Genomic DNA, 20,268 nt, shown 5'->3' with positions numbered 1-20,268 from the left:
TCTGTAGGTTGTCTTTTAGTTTTGTTGATTGTTTCCTTTGCTCTGTAGAGGCTTTTTATTTTGATGGAGTCCCAAAAGTTTACTTTTGCTTTTGTTTCCCTTGCCTCAGGAGACATATCTAGATAGAAGTTGCTATGGCCAGTGTCAGGGCGATTATTGTCTGTGTTCTTCTCTTGGATTTTTATGTTTTCAGATCTTACATTTAGGTCTTGCATCAATTTTGAATTTATTTTTGTGTATAGTTTGAGAACCTGGGCAAGTTTCATTTTTTGCGTGTTGCTCTCCAGTTTTTCTAACACCATTTGTTGAATAGACTGTCTTTTTTCCATTGGATATTTCTTCCTGCTTTGTCAAGTATTAATTGACCATATAGTTGTGGGTTCATTTCTGGGTTTTCTGTTCTGTTCCAGTGATCTGTGTGTTTGTTTTTATGCCAGCACCCTAGTGTTTTTATCCCTACAGCTTTGTAATATAGCTTGAAGTCTGGAATTGTGATGCCTCCAGCTTTTCCTTTTCAAGATTGCTTTGGCTATTCAGGATCTTTTCTGGTTCCATACAAATTTTAGTATTACGTATTCCAGATTTGTGAAAAATTATTTTGATGGGGATTGCATTAAGTGTGTAGATTACTTTGGGTAGTATAGACATTTTATTGCAAATTATTTTTTATTTTAAATTTTTTATTTATTTCTTATTTTTTTATAAACATATAATGTATTTTTATCCCCAGGGGTACAGGTCTGTGAATCGCCAGGTTTACACACTTCACAGCACTCACCATAGTATAGACATTTTAACAATATTTGTTTTTCCAAACCATGAAAATGGAAGTTTTTCCTTTTCTTTTGGTCCTATTCAATTCCTTTCATTAGTGTTTTATAGTTTTCAGAGTATGGGTCTTTGACCCTTTTGGTTAGGTTTATTCCTAGGTGTCTTATGGTTTTTGGTGGAGTTGTAAATGGGATTGATCCTTAATTTCTCTTTCTGCTTCTTCATTATTGGTGAAAGAAAAGCCACATATTTATGGATTAACTTTGTCATGAAGGTAATGCTTAACTTGTATTTTTTTGTTGGTCCCTTTAAGAAAGGAACATATCTTTGTTACGCTGGTTGTACTCTTATACTGAGTGTCTTATGATGAGAACAGAATAAAAATGATTTATTTTAGATCACAATTACTATGTTTCCCTTCTCATTTACAGTTGGTATGTGATTTTTACAGTTTTTGCCTTTCATCATTGCAAATCCTAATTTAGCAAACTAATTTTTATTAAAAACTTACTAGGAATTTTTTATATTTCTAAATTGACAGTTTCTTCTATTTATGTTAATTCAAGAATATTGCAAAGTGTTAAGATGTAGATGATATTTTTATTTTGTAATTGGATTTTTTTAAAAGGTGGCCCTGCATGTTGAATTGTTCATTTAGTGTGATGTGGAAGTCCTCTTACTCAAGTTGACATTTCTTTCAGCTAAAATTTTTATTGGTAGTTACACTTACTGCTTTATACTCTTAGTGTTCATACTATTAGTTTGCAATGTTCAGTGCTTTTATTCTGTTTATGAATATATGAACTATCCTTGGTGAAAGCAACTTCAACTCCTGTTGCATTGGTTTCCCTTTTTCTAGGTAAAGTATTTGTAATTTTTTTTTTTTAAGATTTTATTTATTTATTTGACAGAGATCACAAGTAGGCAGAGAGGCAGGCAGAGAGAGAGAAGGGAAAGCAGGTTCCTTGCTGAGCAGAGAGTCTGATGCGGGGCTTGATCTCAGGACCCTGGGATCATGACCTGAGCTGAAGGCAGAGGCTTTTAACCCACTGAGCCACCCAGGCGCCCCAAGTATTTATAATCTTGATTAAGAGCTGTTGACAAGTTAGTGGGTTATGTAGGTTTTATAAATCTGTATGTATCCTTACTGTAATTTAAAGGAGAGTTAGAAATTGGTTATTTTGAAATTATTTTTGATGTGGTAGGTAGTTACTCTTTCATTATAATTTATGTTTGCCAAAATGTTCCCTTAGAAGCATCTCTGGACAGCATGTAAATTTAGTAAAAGTTTAAAAAATATTACAGAATAAGATACAGTTTCCCCAGAGTCTTTTGCAGTTCTGCAAATATCCAGCAGGGATCTCCTCTACACCCAGTTTCCATCTGAGTACACTTAATGATAGTGTCTGTGATTATACTGTTGGGACATTTCATAGAATATTAGAAAGTGGCTTGAGAGAGTTCTTAGTTGAACACAGATAATCTAATATAAAATCTTACCCTTATTCATGCTTTAGGAATATTTAGAGATTGGGCATTGGTTTAAAAATGTTTTATCTTAAGTGGTGTTAATAATTGTAAACTTCAGAATTCTTTAAATGGGCCTTTTAGAAGAAATAAGAAATTCCTGAAATTGCACAGTGCCTGGAAATTCTTGGTATACAGTGTTGCTCGGAACAAGTCTTTGAAGATAATGTGTGTGAATAACTTAATTTTTAAGGTTGATCGTTTAAGTATTAGAATCATTTTTTTTTCCTTCTCAATTTTGGATTTCTTGCCACTTGGCTGATTGTAGTACTTACAGGATAGTAGGTGTATCACTTTCATTTTCTTTGATAGTAATTAGGTAAGTAGGTTCTTTGAAATGCAGTTTTCTCTAAAACTATGTAATTCTAACTAATGTCTCATTCCCCCCAAAATTATTTTGTTCGCTTAGAACTGACTTTAGAGCGAGTGATTTGACACTGTCAGTTTGATGAATGATAGGGACATAACAGCTTTTTGAAACCATTTGGAAGTAGTGTAATACTTTTTAGGAAATTAGTCATTAGTTTATAAGTTCATTAAATGAAAGTATTTTGTTTTGAAAATTAGTGATTGAAAAATCTTAAACATGTTTCACTGTAGAACTAATCAGTTAATATAAATCCTAGAAATAGGAAGGTCAGTGCTTTATGAACCTAAGGAATAAAAAAAAAAAAAGATAAGTGTTAGGCTTAAGCTACTTTTATATGTTGTTGGGAAACAGTAACTCTATTTTGTATCCCTGTGAGTTAGTGTTTTTTGCTTGAGATGTTTATTTTTACCTTATTGGAAATAATTGGAGCAGAAATATAATAAGTTCTCTGTAGTGTTTCATATATAATGTGATGTTATGTTGGTTCTTCCGATTAAACCAAGTATACTGTTCAGGAATTTCCAGGAATGCTTATAAAAGTTTTGAGTGTGATCTGCTCGTTTTAAGTATAAACATATGAAGAATAATTTATACCATGTACCAAATTTCTGGGGGGTGAAAAACCTCAGCCCTACAATTTTCACAAAAGAAAGGGAAAAGATGTAACATTTTAGGGTATATTTAGATATCCGTTTTGTGTGTGCATATTGTAAGTTGAAGGCAAAATACATTTTTATGATTGTTTTTATTTGTAATTACTGTTCTTTTAGACATTAAGTGATATTAACAGTAATTTATTAAAGTTAATTTTTATAATGTGAACAGTGCAGGCAGTTTATATTAATAGCAAGTATGTGCATTGTAGCAGACAAACACTAAATGAGAATTATGTTTAGAAATAAAATGTGAAACAGAGTTAGTAAGAAGCAGTGATCTTTTAGGGATGTGAAAGAAATACTATATATTTTAATCTCTTAATTTGGATTTAGTCAGTGTTAAATTGAATAAAAGATAATGTTGATGTTTGGGAAGTGGAAAAAGACATTGGAACATATTTAGTGTGCAGCTGTTGTAGAGCAAATTGAAACTGACGTATTTCATCCTGTGCTTATTAAAACTTTGTCTCTGTGAACATTTGGATCTTTTCTTTTTGTTTCAGATATTTGGTTTCCAGGCAGGACTGACGTCTTTGGATTGTAGGGGATCTTACTGCTTACCTGTACCAATTATTCCCTCCTTCAGCACTGCTCTTTATGGTAAACTTCTGAAACTACCCATGTGCTGGTAAGTATTACATTAAAATGTGGTTTATGGTAATTTTCATTTATTATGAAAGGGGGAAAACCCAGTTGTGTCTGTCTTATGCAAGTGTGTGAGTTTTATACAAAACTTTAGAAAAATATCTGAAGTTATGTTGTCTTTTACTGAGACACTAAAAATCTCTCTTTATTGCCTGAAGTGTACTAGATCATAGTATCTTTTGTGGTAGTGTTAAGTGTTGATGGGATACTAACTGTTAATCCATGTTGGAACTATAGTAAACTCTTGCTGCTTCACACTGTGCTAGGAACTGCAAAGGCAAATACCTTATATTTTCCCTTTTGAGAGAGGCTACAAAGATATTAAAAAGTTGCAAATTAATACCAAGGCCCAAGTATTTATCACCTAAATAACAATTTCATGTATATTCCTAGCCACTAAGAAAAGCATACCCATAACATAGATTTAGAGTGTTTGATATGTCTGTAGTTGCTGCATTTTGAAAGAAACTGATTTTAGGCCTTACTTTCATTTGGTTTTGGATTACTTTATTTGGAGGTCCTATTTCCTTAAATTGAAAGAGGGTTATAGAAAGAAAGCAAACATTCACCATCCCTTTGTTTGTTTGGTTTTTTTTTTAGTTGAGAACAAATTTTTAATATATTAAAAACAAAACTGTTGAAGATATGAAATAAGGTTTAAACACTGAAATTAAATTCTAGTGAAATAGTTCTATATTTTTAAATTAGGTTACTTTTACTATTTAGAATATGTCTTTGCTTTCCCCACCTGATTAGTTAGCTTTTTTTTTTAAAATAGGATGTATTTTCTATTATTTATGAAAAGCAACAGAATTCTAGAAAATATTCTTTAAAGTACTTCATTTGTTAAAAATATATTTTTTTAATAATAGATAACTTTTAAAATGAAATTTGTAAATTAAATGCTCACATCTTTAAAAAATTTTGCCTATTAGTCCAGAAATTAAGAAATATAGAAGTTGTAATTAATTAAGTCTTGAAATCAGTTCTTTTATAAAATGAAACCATTATTAAATGATCATTGTTATTTCTCTTGATAAGTTTAATTTTATCCTTAGTCATCCGTATTCCACACATGTTATTTATTATGTTTTATAGACATTCACTTTTTAACATTTTATTTGTATATACATAGCATATTGCATTTGAGCCAAATTTTATATTCTGATCTACTAGGAAATACCAGCAGTTATGTCCCAGTGGTATGTCAATATCAACTTTAATAAATGTGAGCACTGTTACCTCAGTTATGTGCTGATTTATTTATCTTTCATAACACTGAGATTTTTAGAAAAACAGTGCAATTTACTATAGAAAATACTTGGCTTTTTTAGAAAATAAGAAGCCAGAATTTTCAAAATGAATTAATAGCCTTTATATGAAAAAATCTGAATATTCAAATAGGCAAGGGTTAATTTAAAGATGTGTAGGGCTTACTTTAAATATTGTCAAATGGGATATAAAATAAGTCTGCTGACATATAAAAGAAAATATTCCATTTAAATACTAAAAGCGTGACATCACACAATGCTTGTATTTGGATGTGACTTGCTTTTTTGTATTTAAGACCACTTCTATATTATTTGAATGATACTTTTCTATGCTTTATATGAATATATTGCTTTGAAATAGTTTCTTTACATTATTTTCCTTAATGACTGTAGACTATAATTTGTTCTTAGCAACTCTAAATTGAAAGTAGTACATATAAAACTCATTAAATTGAGAAGTATCTTAGTTAAATGAAATGAGTAAGATACCAGATAAAATACATCATGTAGTGCCTGAGTTAAATCAGAATCATATGAGAACTGAGAATTTTATTTAACTCATGTAGTGAGTGAAGATTATTTTAGTAAGCCACCCTGGTTGTGCCATTAGATGTCAACTCTTTTCCCAATATGGTATTTCCCTTTCTCAAATTATGAAGCTGTTTCATCTGGATTTTTAAAAATCACATTCCAGTTTCTTGTAGGACATGTATGATGCTATTTATATCTATATCTGTATATTCTTTCAATTCTTTACTGTAGGTCATAGCTTTTGAAACACATATACCACATTGAAAAAAATTTTAGTTGGTATGTTTTAGTTAGTGATGGAAATCTAGATTTTATGTAAAACAAATAGTTCATACTTCTTGTTTAATAATGTCAAAATCGATACTAATTTTGTATAAAACTTCAAACTAGCTTTTGTTTTAATCAGTTTGTTAATAAATTTTTTAAAAATGTGGGTTAAGTAACATTGAAAATAAATTATTTTCTCCCATTTGCATGTTCATGTTAATATATTTTAGCCTTAATGAACAAGCTAATACTAAACTCCAGTTTCTGGGGATTTATTTTTTTCAAAATATTTTGGTCATATTTTATCTTTCATTCTGTATTACACACTTTCCAAACATAAAAATTAAGCATTTCAAAACATTTTTGTCTTCATTGCTTTACATCAGGTTAGCTTAATCTTTTGGCCCCTAGAACAGGATTAAAATATGTAAGGTATAATGGGAAAGACACAGTGACAATAATATTTAATGACAGAGCTCTTGAGCAATTAATTCAAATTTTAATTTTCTTCCTTTTTTAGTAAGGGGATGTTTAAAAGTGGGCAATAAAGTGTTGGTTAAATGGTAATAAAGTATAACTTTGTTACTACTAGTAGGAATAAACCTTGGTGTCCTGTAGACAGTTTTTTAAAAATTTCTACAGTTGGAATGCTTTTAGGTTTCTAGATACATTCTTGGAGTTAACTTTTTTTTTTCCAGAGCAGAGAAACTATAATAAATATGCCTATTCTATTTCTAAAATTTTAATTGACATATTATTTTGTAGAAAAATGCATATATTATGGTATTTCATAAGTGAATTGGACCTTTGGTAACTACCAGAAAGATTAAGAAACAAAATAACATCATCTCATAAGCCTCTCTTACTTACCCTCCTGCAAGTTTAACCATTTCCTGATTTCTTCTAATATAGATTAGTTTTGTCTGTTCTTGGACTTAAATAGAATCGTCCATAGTCTCCTTTTTGACTGGCTTCTGTCGCTCAATGTGTTTGTGAGATTCATTCATATGGTAGAATGTAGTTTTTAGATTGTTTGCTTTTGTCACTATACAGTATTGTATTACAGGAGCATCGATCATTTGCACATTCTTGATTTGCAATTTTATTTTGTTTTTATTTATTTATTTTTAAAGATTTTATTTATTTACAGAGTGCATTCACAAGCAGGGGGTAGAAGAGGGAGAGGGAGAAGCAGGCTCCCTACTAAGCAGGGAGCCTGATGTGGGGCTCCATCCCAGGACCCAGGAATCATGACTAAGGCTGAAGGTAGACACTTAGAACTGACTCAGCCAACCAGGGGCCCCTTGATCTGCAATTTTAATTGAAAAATAAGTACATAAAGTATGTGTTTGTTTTTTTATTCCTGTGCCATTTTTCCTTTTCCTTAAGCAGCTTCAATTATATTAGAGGACATTAGATGTCATTCATAAATATTTTTTGATTCTCTATATTTTGATAGACATTGTGCTACATGTTGGGATTGGGAAAAGAATACAGTAGAATGCAGTGAGGATAAGAGATACCCCTGAGCATGACAACTTACATTCTAGTGGGAGAGGACACTAGACACATAAGAAAACGGTTGTCTTTAAATGGCAAAATTGAGGCTTAAGAAAAATGCCCTGTTAGTTTAAAGAAAGTAGAAAATTGCCCTGGGATGTTATGGTTGGCTTCATAGAAGTAGCAGTAGAATTGGGTTTTATTGGTTGAATTGGGTATGTATCTAGACACGAGGAGGTTGGTTTTGGGGTGTGGAGGCTTCCTGTGGGGATAATACTGTCTCACCAAAGTCAGGGTTGCTCTATTGGATCTGCGATGGATATCATGGGAGAGGAATTTGAAAGGCTATTTTTGAGCCTAGACTTTTATATGCTTAAGGATGTCTTAGTTTAATATGAACACTTAAAAATTAAACCAGGTAATCAAAAACTCATTAACCAAATTTCTTCTTCATCAGGCTTGTAATTCTACAATTATACTATAGTCTTAAATTCACTGACTCCTGTAATTGAGGGTTCAAAAATGTGATCTTGTTTATAGAGAGACAATACTTACAATATACTTGGGAAGTTCAGAGAATAATTACTTTGGCTTAGAAAGTCCTGGAGAACATGAAGACAGTAACTTATAAGCAGGTTATTAAAGAATATGTAGGATTTGAAAGAAAATACTTTTTAATGAAGCATTAGGTGTTTAGTTTAACAAAGTTTTCATAAAATCCTGTGAGCTGATATTCTCTTATAAAACTAAAATTCAGGGAGGTTACATAAATTGTCCAAAGTCACATAGTGGCTGGGCAAGGATTCTCATGGAAGCTTATCTGATTCTAAAGTCTTTGATCCCTTTTTTACCTGAAGGACTGAAAAGGTACATTATCTTTTGTTAATCATCTTCAAAGGCTCTGCATGCTTTTTGCCTTGTAGTAAAAGTGGATTTCCATGTATTGTGAGGGTATTTGAGATAGTGCAGCTAAGAAAGCTGAACTCTTCTAGTACCTCCTAGTATATAGGTAACAATATATAGATACTATTTCGACAATCTCACAGAATTGTAGTTAATAGGGTCATGTGGAATCTTAGGCATTATCCTAAGTTTCTGAGTCTATGACATAGCTCTGATTTATAGCTGTCTATCACAGGTTGAACATTTTATTCAGAGGGTCTCAGCTTCTTTGTGAGGTAACCAGATTCCTTATTGGGCAGCTCTATAGTTCTTTCTTTTACTGAGTTAAAATCTGCTTTCATGTTTCTTCTCTTTCCTAGTTATTGCATTTATATGTCATGAGTCATTTTTATAGCCATAGGAATCCCGGAAAATACATTTATTTACAAGATTGAGGGATCCCTATAAGTACCCATTCCTTATTTAGCACAGTAACAGATGGGTCGGTTTTGATTAATGAAGTTATTGAGTGTTCATTTGTTTGAGGAAGATGTTTCTGTGGAATCTGTGTTTGAGTTCAGTGTTAATTAGGAAATACAGGATTTGGTGGTGGTAGTGGGCTCATTGTAATTGACATGGTATCTAAAGGAGAAGTGAGCAGATACTGATCCTTTTGTCTCCCTGAAATGGAAACTGAAACAGCCATTTTCCTGTGCTAGCTCTGAATAACACTAGAATAACTATAATGGAAGCTAGACCCTTCAAGTCTAAAAAAATGCCAATATTTATTTATCAGCAAATGTAGAGAATAAGTAACCCAACCCACAGGCTCAAAAGGAGGTTTGCTCAACTGCCTTGTCCTTTATAATACCACAGTTTGAGAACATAGAGTTGAGTGTTTTTAATGCCCATAGAGCTTTTTAATTTCCTTTTTTACCAGAGCATAGATTATTTTCATCTGTCTGCTTTTGTGATAAACATTTTCTTTAACTGACTGTCTTAAAACTGGTAAGACTTAACTGGGATGCTAATTCTCTTATCTTCACTTGAGTGGCAGCAGCCTGATAGTTAGCTTTAGTTCTTGCATCTGGAATGTGCTTTCATGGAATGTTTTGAACTGAAAGAAACACTTTAATCATCTCTTACAATCTTTTCATTTCAAAGATGAAAAAACTGAGTCCCAGAGAGTTCAAATTACCTAACCTAAGAGCATACAGTTATTATCAATGCCTCAATTTGATCATCTTTTTTTTTTTTAAAGATTATTTATTTATTTATTTGACAGACAGAGATCACAAGTAGGCAGAGAGGCAGGCAGAGAGAGTGAGAGGGAAGCAGGCTCCCTGCCGAGCAGAGAGCCGGATGCGAGACTCGATCCCAGGACCCTGAGAGCATGACCTGAGCTGAAGGCAGCGGCTTAAACCACTGAGCCACCCAGGCGCCCCTGATCATCTTTTTTTTAAATCCTCATTTTATTGGTTCAGGCTCCTTCAACTCTACCACACTGCTTAAAAATTATTACTACTGTTTAATTTTTTCATGATAAAAGATGCAAAACATGAGATTTACCATTTTAACTATTAAGTGTATAATTCATTAAGTATCTTCAGATTGTTGTGCTACTATCACCCCTGTTGATCTCCATAAATTTTATATTCTGTACCCAATAAACAGTAACTTCCCAGTACTCCTTCCTTTGAGCCCCTGATAACTACTGTTCTACTTTGTATAAATTTGACGATTCTGGGTACCTTATGTATGTTAAATCATTCAATATTTGTCCTTTTATGTCTGACTTACTTCACTTAGCATAAGTTTTCAGTATTCATCCATGCTGTAGCATATGATAGAATTTTTTCTTCCCTCCCTCACTTGCTCCTTGCTTCCCTCCCCTCTTTCCCTCCCTTTCTCCTTTCTTTTCTTTCTTTCTAAATTGATTCCATTTTAAGATTGAAAGATTCCATCGTATGTATATGCTTTGTTTATTCATTCAACCATCAGTGGACATTTGGCTTGTATCCACCTTTTAGCTATTGAAAATGGTGCTTTGAACATGAGTATACAAATGTTTGTTTGAGTACCTGTTTTCAGTTCTTTTGGGTGTATACCTAGAGGTGGAATTGCTGGATCATATGGTAATTCTGTGTTTAATTTTATGGGAAACTGCCACTCTGTTTTCCACCTTAGCTGTACCATTATACATTCCTACTAACAATGCACCACAGTTCCAATTTCTCTCTATCTTTATCAACACTTTCTATTTTAGGTTTTTTGATAAAGTCATCCTAAAGAATATGAAATGATATTTCTTGATAGTTTTGATTTACATTTCTCTAACAATTAGTGATGTTAGCATCTTTTCAGTTGCTTATTGCATTTGTATATCTTATTTGGGGGAATATATATTAAAGTTATTTTCTCGTATTTAAATTGGATTGTCTTTGTTGAGTTGTAAGTGCTCCTTATGAATTCTGTGTACTAAATTTTTATTAAATATATGATTTGCAAGTTTTTTTTTCAATTCTATGTGAAAACATTGCTTTTTAATGTTAAGATTCTATCTTAATTTATCTCCCAAGCCAGAAGCTTAATTTATATCTTTTATAAATCTTTGGCTTTTTGTTTTAAAAAGTTATTATTTATATTTGACACAGTTTTTCTTAAAAATTGGCATAACTTGAGCAAGTGAAAAGTGATCAAGTGCATAATTGGAATAGCTATACTTTGGGGAGGAGGGGAAAGATAAATTTGTTAGAATTCTTTGGGTTGTTTTCAAGTTTATCTTCACAGTAGTTTTTGCTCTTAACATTTATAGGGATGGCTAACTTAGATTGTTTTTCTGCAGAAGGATTTTATAACTTTACAGTAAAGAGATCTTTTCTTGATTGTCTTCTCTTAAACATGTTTTAAAGATATTTTACTGTTAATCTCTTAAGAACTTAAGTACAGTGCTTGACAGTCTATATGTTACAGACAAGTTTAATAATACTGAATAGAATGAAAATTAAAGTGAATGAAGAGATAAAATTAAATCAAATGAGTTTTCATCTGGTTATTTTATTCAGGATAGGCTTTAGGAGGATGTAGGTTTCAGAACCAGTAGGAAGATTGGGATTATCATCACTATTTTAAAATGAATCTGTAAACACCTCATGGTTCCCGTACATCTGGACTGACATATATGTGTATATGTGTGTATATATATGTTGCATGTATGTGTATATATATGTACATATGTTCTGTTTCCAAATTCATATGCATACTGGCTTTATCACCTTTTTTATTAGCAGTAGTGCTTGTTAATTATTGGAAAACAGGAGTTGTTTTTTTTTTTTAAAGTGGTTATATTAAGGGAGTCCAAAATTTTTGTGAGCATTATTCACTAAAAAGATACTATCACAGGTCTAGTGCTCACAGTTAATCTGTTTGAAATCTAAGAGAATACTGAAATATAGCTCTTTGAGGTATTACTAAGTGGTAAATTAATTCAGCCAAAGCACTTAGTGTTCTGATTATGAGATTATTTCTCTAATGATAGATGTTAACATTAATTTTAACAGTCTGGTGAAAGAATATATTTTAACAAATCCCAGAAGATAAAAAACTGTTCTGTGCATGGTCACATAGTTAGGCATTTCAGGGTAGACTGAGATTTATATCAATCCAGCATTGTTTGCTTTTTAGCTCTGTCAGACTCTCTTGAAAGGGATACACTGCTGGTGTAGGTTTCTGCTTTAAATGCAGATGAATCAGGGTTTGATTCATTTATCAAAGTAAGGTTCAAATTCATAAAAATGTGTGAATGACTTCTGAAATTGTATTTCTATACAATGGTTCTGTAGTTCTTAATATATAGATCTTTAAAAGAAGCTTAGGGCAGTTGAGAATGAGAAATACAGCAATCTTCATTTGTCTTTGGCTCAATTCTTGTTTCCATTTCACAAACTTGAATTTCTACACATTTAGAGATGGGTAAGCATAATAACAATGAAAATACACTGTCCTAATAAATTTCTCCATTATATCATATAGCAAATTTGATTCGGGAAGTACATAGTACAAACTGTTCTCATACCAGCTTTCTCTTTTGATTTGGATAGCTTGTTGAAATAGTTCCCTGTGCCCCCACCCCTCTGCTTTTATATTGGAATAACTCCCTTTGTAGCAGTTTAGCTGAGTTTCTATCAAACTTCTGAAAGCAAGTGACTAGGTCTTATTAGTACTATCTACTAAGGTGTAATAGTTTTATTTGAGCTGTAACCTCCGGTCAGGCATACAATAATGTGGACCACATGCCAGATGGCTCTGTGCATGATACAACTTAGTCTTCTATCTTATGGGATACTCTGTTGAATGACTTGGGATATGCTTGCATGGTCTTGTTAACATAACTATCTTTGCATTATTAAGCATTTCCTTGCATATTTCTTAGAACCTTTCTTTGTTTTTCTCATACTTTCTGTTTTGTTCTCTACTAATTTTTTCATCATTAATGCTTCTTTTGTATCCTTATCTGGATGATTAAAACAGGGAAGGGTGGGGGCACCTGGGTGGCTCAGTGGGTTAAAGCCTCTGCCTTCGGCTCAGGTCATGATCTCAGGGTCCTGGGATCGAGCCCCGCATCGGGCTCTCTGCTCAGCGGGGAGCCTGCTTCCATTCCTCTCTCTCTCTGCCTGCCTTTCTGCCTAGTTGTGATTTCTCTCTATCAAATAAAATATTTAAAAAAAAAAAACAGGGAAGGGTGATCATAATAGGGTACATATTTTCTTCAATTTTGTGAACAGTGTTCCCGAGTCAGTTTCAGTTTTTTGTTTTTTAAACTCTAGTGAGTTTCCCCACTGTTTGTCTGCCTTTTTGCATGCTTGATAATGTCCTTTGCTCATTCATTCAGGCATGTTTCACAGATAGGAGATCAATGCCCACTATGTGCCAGACACTCTACATGGCCCTCACTGGAGAAGAAAACAATTAGCAAGATACCTGCCCTTATGGGGTTAGTTAAGGGAATTTTAAAATGGGGGAAAATTGATTAAAGAGACAGTGTAGATTGTCTTTTAAATCTCATTATATAAAATTGTCGTTTTTGTTGTCTTCAGCCTTGAAAGGAGATTTTTACATAGCATTTTTTATAAAAAATCTTAATTCCAGTATAATTAACATAGAGTGTTATATTAGTTTCAGGCATATACATAGTTTTTTATTGCATAATATTTTTAATTAGTCTGTTTTCTTATTTAATTTTGTTAGTGATTCCAATTTGAACTGAAAACCACTTAGTGATGAAGCAACCAGTAATAGGTGAAATACAAGTTTTACAGAGAAATGAAAATTCGTCAAATTTATCATTGTTTTATTTTCCAGCTTTTTGCAACATTCTGCAGTTATTTAATGATTTTGTAGAGTGTACTTGGTAATTCTGGACTTAAGCTTTTCCAAAAACTTGATTTTTTTTTTCAGTAGTTATCTTCACATATATTATAATCTCCAGTATTTATGGGTGTTAACATATATTAGAGCCTTTGAAATCTATTTGTAAATACATATATTTTAAATTTGTATACTTGCATTATACTTTTACTATCCATTATAATGTACAGTGTGAATAAAACTCAGAAGTATGTAAACTATTTGTAATTAAAAGTTTTTTATTGTAAATTTTAATATTTATAGTCATGAAAAGATAGCCTCTCTTCGATTGTAAATTACTGAGATTAATTTTAGGGGCAGCACTCAAAATATATCATTACTTTGTAATCAAATCTCATTCTGATAATTTTTATATTCACTGAGAAATAGTTATATCTAACTTGCATATAATTTATATATTAAGAGCTCATGAACAGAATTGTTTCTCAACCTATGTAAGCAAGTAGTATGTGAGAAATTGTTGGGGAAGTTTTAATACCAAATTAATAATAATAGCATATATGTGTCAGGAATAGTACTAAGAGTCTTATATGCATTATCTCATTTAATCTTCATAACAACATGACTGAGATACTATTTTATTCATTTTATATGTATCTTTGTCTTATTAATCCTTATACATACAGTAAATAGTGAAATTGGCATTCACTTTTAGATCTGAGTTAAGACCCAAAATTAGCAGTCCCTGCTACCATTGATGAGGAGTATGTGGCAAGTTGGCATTAAGTTTTTATCCTCAGGCATCTTTCCATAGGAATAGTTTTGCTAACTTACAATTTTTTTTTTAAAGATTTTATTTATTTTTTGACAGAGAGAGAGAGATCACAAGTAGGCAGAGAGGCAGGCAGAGAGGAGGGGGAAGCAGGCTCCCTGCTGAGCAGAGAGTCCGATGTGGGACTCCATCCTAGGACCCTGAGATCATGACCTGAGCCAAAGGCAGCAGCTTAACCCACTGAGCCACCCAGGCGCCCGCTAACTTACAATTTTTTAATAAACAGCTTTATTGAGTACTTTATGTAGCATAAAATTCACCCATTTCAGATATGTAATTCAGTGATTTCTAGCACCTTAACTGAGTTATGTAATTATTACTGTAAATCAGTTTTAGAACATTTTCATTCTCCCAGTGAGATCCCTCAAACCTGTTTATAGTTATTTTCATCTCTGGCCCCAGGTAACCACTTTCTTCATAAAGTGTCTTTTATGGCATATGAATGGAATCATGCAATATGTGGTATCTTGTGTCTGGCTTCTTTCACTTAGATAATGTTTTTGAGGTTATCTTTGACATAGCATGTATGAGCAGCTAACTTGTTTTTTATTTTCTACATCTGTCTGTGGCTTTCCTTAACTGAGTAAAATATATTCAGTCTTGCAAATAATTATCCATATTCTCAGAGATGTTTAAATTCCAGAGTTGATTAAGGGGTTTTCAAACTGTGTTATAGTTGCTGATGTAACTGTGACTTGGGATTTTCTGAGAATATCCTTTTGTGTCCTTAGCCATTTCAAACCGTTTTGTTTTGTTTTAAAGATTTTATTTATTTCTTAGAGAGAGAGAGGATGAGCAGGGAGAGGGCAAATGGAGAGGGGAAGCAGGCTCCCCACTGAGCAGGGAGCCAGATGTGGGACTTGATCCCAGGGCCCTCAGATTATGACCTGAGCTGAAGGCAGATACTTAACTGACTGAGCCACTCAGGCACCCCTAGATATTAGTTGCTTAGTCTCATCATGTTCTTAACTTTTTGGGGGAGGAATAATATTTGAAGGTGAAAACTTAATTTTTCATACTTATTTCTCAAAATATTCTTATATTTGTACAATCCCTGTGAGTAAGGAAAAAAATTGGAAAACATTTAGCGGTCTGGCTACACCTGAAAATACTATATGACTATAGCAAACTTTCATAGTACTTTAGAGTCGTGTAGACTTGGTTTTATAAAGTTCTCTATAGGAGGGAGGAGTCAAGATGGCGGAGAAGTAGCAGCCTGAGACTACATCAGGTAGCAGGAGATCAGCTAGATAGCTTATCTAAACATAGCAAACACCTACAAATCCAACGGGAGAGTGAAGAGAAGAAGAACAGCAACTCTAGAAACAGAAAATCAACCACTTTCTGAAAGGTAGGACTGGCGGAGAAGTGAATCTAAAACGACGGGAAGATAGACCGCGGGGGGAGGGGCCGGCTCCCGGCAAGCGGCGGAGGAACGGAGCACAAAATCAGGACTTTTAAAAGTCTGTTCCACTGAGGGACATTGCTCCAGGGGCTAAACCGGGGTGAAGCCCACGCGGGGCCAGCGTGGCCCCAGGCCCCGCAAGGTCACAGAAGGATCGGGGGTGTCAGAGTGTCGGAGAGCTCGCAGGTATTAGAATGGAGAAACCGGCTGCAAAGACAGAGCCGAGGACTGAACTCTCAGCTCGGGGTTACCTTGAACTGGTTGCGGGCTGGGTGAGCTCGGAGCGCGGCTAGAGGCTGGGGATACGGGAGTGATTGGGTGCTGTCCTCTGGGGGCGCACTGAGGAGTGGGGCCCCAGGCTCTCGGCTCCTCCGGGCCGGAGACTAGGAGGCCGCCATTTTCATTCCCGTCCTCCGGAACTCTACGGAAAGCGTTCAGGGAACAGAAGCTCCCAAAAGCGAACCGAGCCGATTACTTAGTCCGGCCGCCGGTAAGGGCGGTGCAATCCCGCCTCGGGCAAAGACACTTGAGAGTCACTACAACAGGCCCCTCCCCCAGAAGATCAACAAAATATCCAGCCAGGACGAAGTTCATCTATCAAGGAGAAAGCAGATTCAATTCCTAAGACAGCAGAGCAATTCCAGAGGAGGAGAAAGCAAAGCACGGAACTCATGGCTTTCTCCCCATGATTCTTTAGTCTTGCGGCTACTTCAATTTTTTTTTCTTTTTTTCAATTTTTTATTTTTTTTCTTTTTTCAATTTTTTTTTCTTTTTTCTTTTTTCTTCTTCTGCTAAATTTTTTTAAAAACTTTTACCCTTTTCTTTTTTAACGTTTTTTGACTAGTTCATCTAAATATATATATTTTTTCTTTCTTTTTTATATTTTTTATTTGTTTTATTTTTTAAATTTTTTTCTTTTTTTTTTTTTTCTTTTTTTTCTTTTTTTTCAGAACCTGTTTTTTATCCCCTTCCCCCCCCACAATTTGGGGTCTCTTCTGATTTGGTTACAGCGCATTTTTCCGGGGTCTTTGCCACCCTATTAGTAGTTTATTTGCTCCTTCATATCCTCTTATCTGGACAAAATGACAAGGCGGAAAAAATCACCACAAACAAAAGAACAAGAGACAGTACCGAAGGCTAGGGACCTAATCAACACAGACATTGGTACTATGTCAGATCAAGAGTTCAGAATGACGATTCTGAACATTCTAGCCGGGCTCGAAAAAGGCATGGAAGATATTAGAGAAACCCTCTCTGGAGATATTAAAGCCCTTTCTGGAGAAATTAAAGAACTAAAGTCTAACCAAGTTGAAATCAAAAAAGCTATTAATGAGGTGCAATCAAAAATGGAGGCTCTCACTGCTAGGATCAATGAGGCAGAAGAAAGAATTAGTGATATAGAAGACCAAATGACAGAGAATAAGGAAGCCGAGCAAAAGAGGGACAAACAGCTACTGGACCATGAGGGGAGAATTCGAGAGATAAGTGACACCATAAGACGAAACAACATTAGAATAATTGGGATTCCAGAAGAAGAAGAAACAGAGAGGGGAGCAGAGGGTCTATTGGAGAGAATCATTGGAGAGAATTTCCCTAATATGGCAAAGGGAACAAGCATTAAAATCCAGGAGATGCAGAGAACCCCCCTCAAAGTCAACAAGAATAGGTCCACACCCCGTCACCTAATAGTAAAATTTACAAGTCTGAGTGACAAAGAGAAAATCCTGAAAGCAGCCCGAGAAAAGAAATCAGTAACATTCAATGGTAAAAATATTAGATTGGCGGCAGACTTATCCACAGAGACCTGGCAGGCCAGAAAGAGCTGGCATGATATATTCAGAGCACTCAACGAGAAAAACATGCAGCCAAGAATACTCTATCCAGCTAGGCTATCATTGAAAATAGAAGGAGAGATCAAAAGCTTCCAGGACAAACAAAAACTGAAAGAATTTGCAAACACAAACCAGCTCTCCAGGAAATATTGAAAGGGGTCCTCTAAGCAAAGAGAGAGCCTAAAAGTAGTAGATCAGAAAGGTATAGAGACAATATACAGTAACAGTCACCTTACAGGCTAATAATGTCACTAAATTCATATCTCTCAATAGTTACCCTGAATGTTAATGGGCTAAATGCCCCAATCAAAAGACACAGGGTATCAGAATGGATAAAAAAACAAAACCCATCAGTATGTTGCCTACAAGAAACTCATTTTAGACGCGAAGACACCTCCAGATTGAAAGTGAGGGGGTGGAAAACAATTTACCATGCTAATGGGCATCAGAAGAAAGCTGGGGTGGCAATCCTTATATCAGATCAATTAGATTTTAAGCCAAAGACTATAATAAGAGATGAGGAAGGACACTATATCCTACTCAAAGGGTCTGTCCAACAAGAAGATCTAACAATTTTAAATATCTATGCCCCTAACGTGGGAGCAGCCAACTATATCAACCAATTAATAACAAAATCAAAGAAACACATCAATAATACTACAATAATAGTAGGGGACTTGAACACTCCCCTCACTGAAATGGACAGATCATCCAAGCAAAAGATCAACAAGGAAATAAAGGCCTTAAATGACACACTGGACCAGATGGACATCACAGATCTATTCAGAACATTTCATCCCAAAGCAACAGAATACACATTCTTCTCTAGTGCACATGGAACCTTCTCCAGAATAGATCACATCCTGGGTCACAAATCAGGTCTCAACCGGTATCAAAAGATTAGGATTATTCCCTGCATATTTTCAGACCACAATGCTCTGAAGCTAGAACTCAATCACAAGACGAAAGCTGGAAAGAACCCAAATACATAGAGACTAAACAGCATCCTTCTAAAGAATGAATGGGTCAACCAGGAAATTAAAGAAGAATTGAAAAAATTCATGGAAACAAATGATAATGTAAACACAACAGTTCAAAATCTGTGGGACACAGCAAAGGCAGTCCTGAGAGGAAAATATATAGCGGTACAAGCCTTTCTCAAGAAACAAGAAAGGTCTCAAGTACACAACCTAACCCTACGCGTAAAGGAGCTGGAGAAAGAACAAGAAAGAAACCCTAAACCCAGCAGGAGAAGAGAAATCATAAAGATCAGAGCAGAAATCAATGAAATAGAAACCAAAAAAACAATAGAAAAAATCAATGAAACTAGGAGCTGGTTCTTTGAAAGAATCAATAGGATTGATAAACCCCTGGCCAGACTCATCAAAAAGAAAAGAGAAAGGACCCAAATCAATAAAATCATGAATGAAAGAGGAGAGATCACAACTAACACCAAAGAAATACAGACAATTATAAGAACATACTATGAGCAACTCTACGCCAACAAATTGGACAATCTGGAAGAAATGGATGCATTCCTAGAGACATATAAACTACCACAACTGAACCAGGAAGAAATAGAAAACCTGAACAGGCCCATAACCAGTAAGGAGATTGAAACAGTCATCAAAAATCTCCAAACAAACAAAAGCCCAGGGCCAGACGGCTTCCCAGGGGAATTCTACCAAACATTTAAAGAAGAACTCATTCCTATTCTCCTGAAACTGTTCCAAAAAATAGAAATGGAAGGAAAACTTCCAAACTCATTCTATGAGGCCAGCATCACCTTGATCCCAAAACCAGACAAGGATCCCACCAAAAAAGAGAACTACAGACCAATATCCTTGATGAACACAGACGCAAAAATTCTCGCCAAAATACTAGCCAATAGGATTCAACAGTACATTAAAAGGATTATTCACCACGATCAAGTGGGATTTATTCCAGGGCTGCAGGGTTGGTTCAACATCCGCAAATCAATCAATGTGATAGAACACATTAATAAAAGAAAGAACAAGAACCATATGATACTCTCCATAGATGCTGAAAAAGCATTTGACAAAGTACAGCATCCCTTCCTGATCAAAACTCTTCAAAGTGTAGGGATAGAGGGCACATACCTCAATATTATCAAAGCCATCTATGAAAACCATACCACAAATATCATTCTCAATGGAGAAAAACTGAAAGCTTTTCCATTAAGGTCAGGAACACGGCAGGGATGTCCATTATCACCACTGCTATTCAACATAGTATTAGAAGTCCTAGCCTCAGCAATCAGACAACAAAAAGAAATTAAAGGCATCCAAATTGGTAAAGAAGAAGTCAAACTATCACTCTTCGCAGATGATATGATACTATATGTGGAAAACCCAAAAGACTCCACTCCAAAACTGCTAGAACTTGTACAGG

The 20,268-nt window shown here is 34.4% G+C and overlaps 1 protein-coding gene across 4 annotated transcripts in view; it reads left to right on the top strand.

The window, feature by feature from the left end:
* VPS13B (vacuolar protein sorting 13 homolog B) overlaps positions 1-20,268 on the top strand; it is an 811,037-nt gene that overhangs the window by 135,311 nt on the left and 655,458 nt on the right. For all 4 annotated transcript variants that reach the window (XM_045996973.1, XM_045996994.1, XM_045997018.1 and 1 more), the window contains exon 16: positions 3,828-3,952. In XM_045996973.1, the coding sequence (XP_045852929.1) occupies positions 3,828-3,952 (125 nt within the window). The remainder of the gene's footprint in view (positions 1-3,827; positions 3,953-20,268) is intronic.

The sequence above is a fragment of the Meles meles genome, chromosome 1 (assembly GCF_922984935.1).
Source record: "Meles meles chromosome 1, mMelMel3.1 paternal haplotype, whole genome shotgun sequence".
NCBI lineage: Eukaryota > Metazoa > Chordata > Mammalia > Carnivora > Mustelidae > Meles > Meles meles.
Note: the sequence above shows the minus strand (reverse complement) of the source record. Positions and strands in the feature narration are given on the sequence as shown.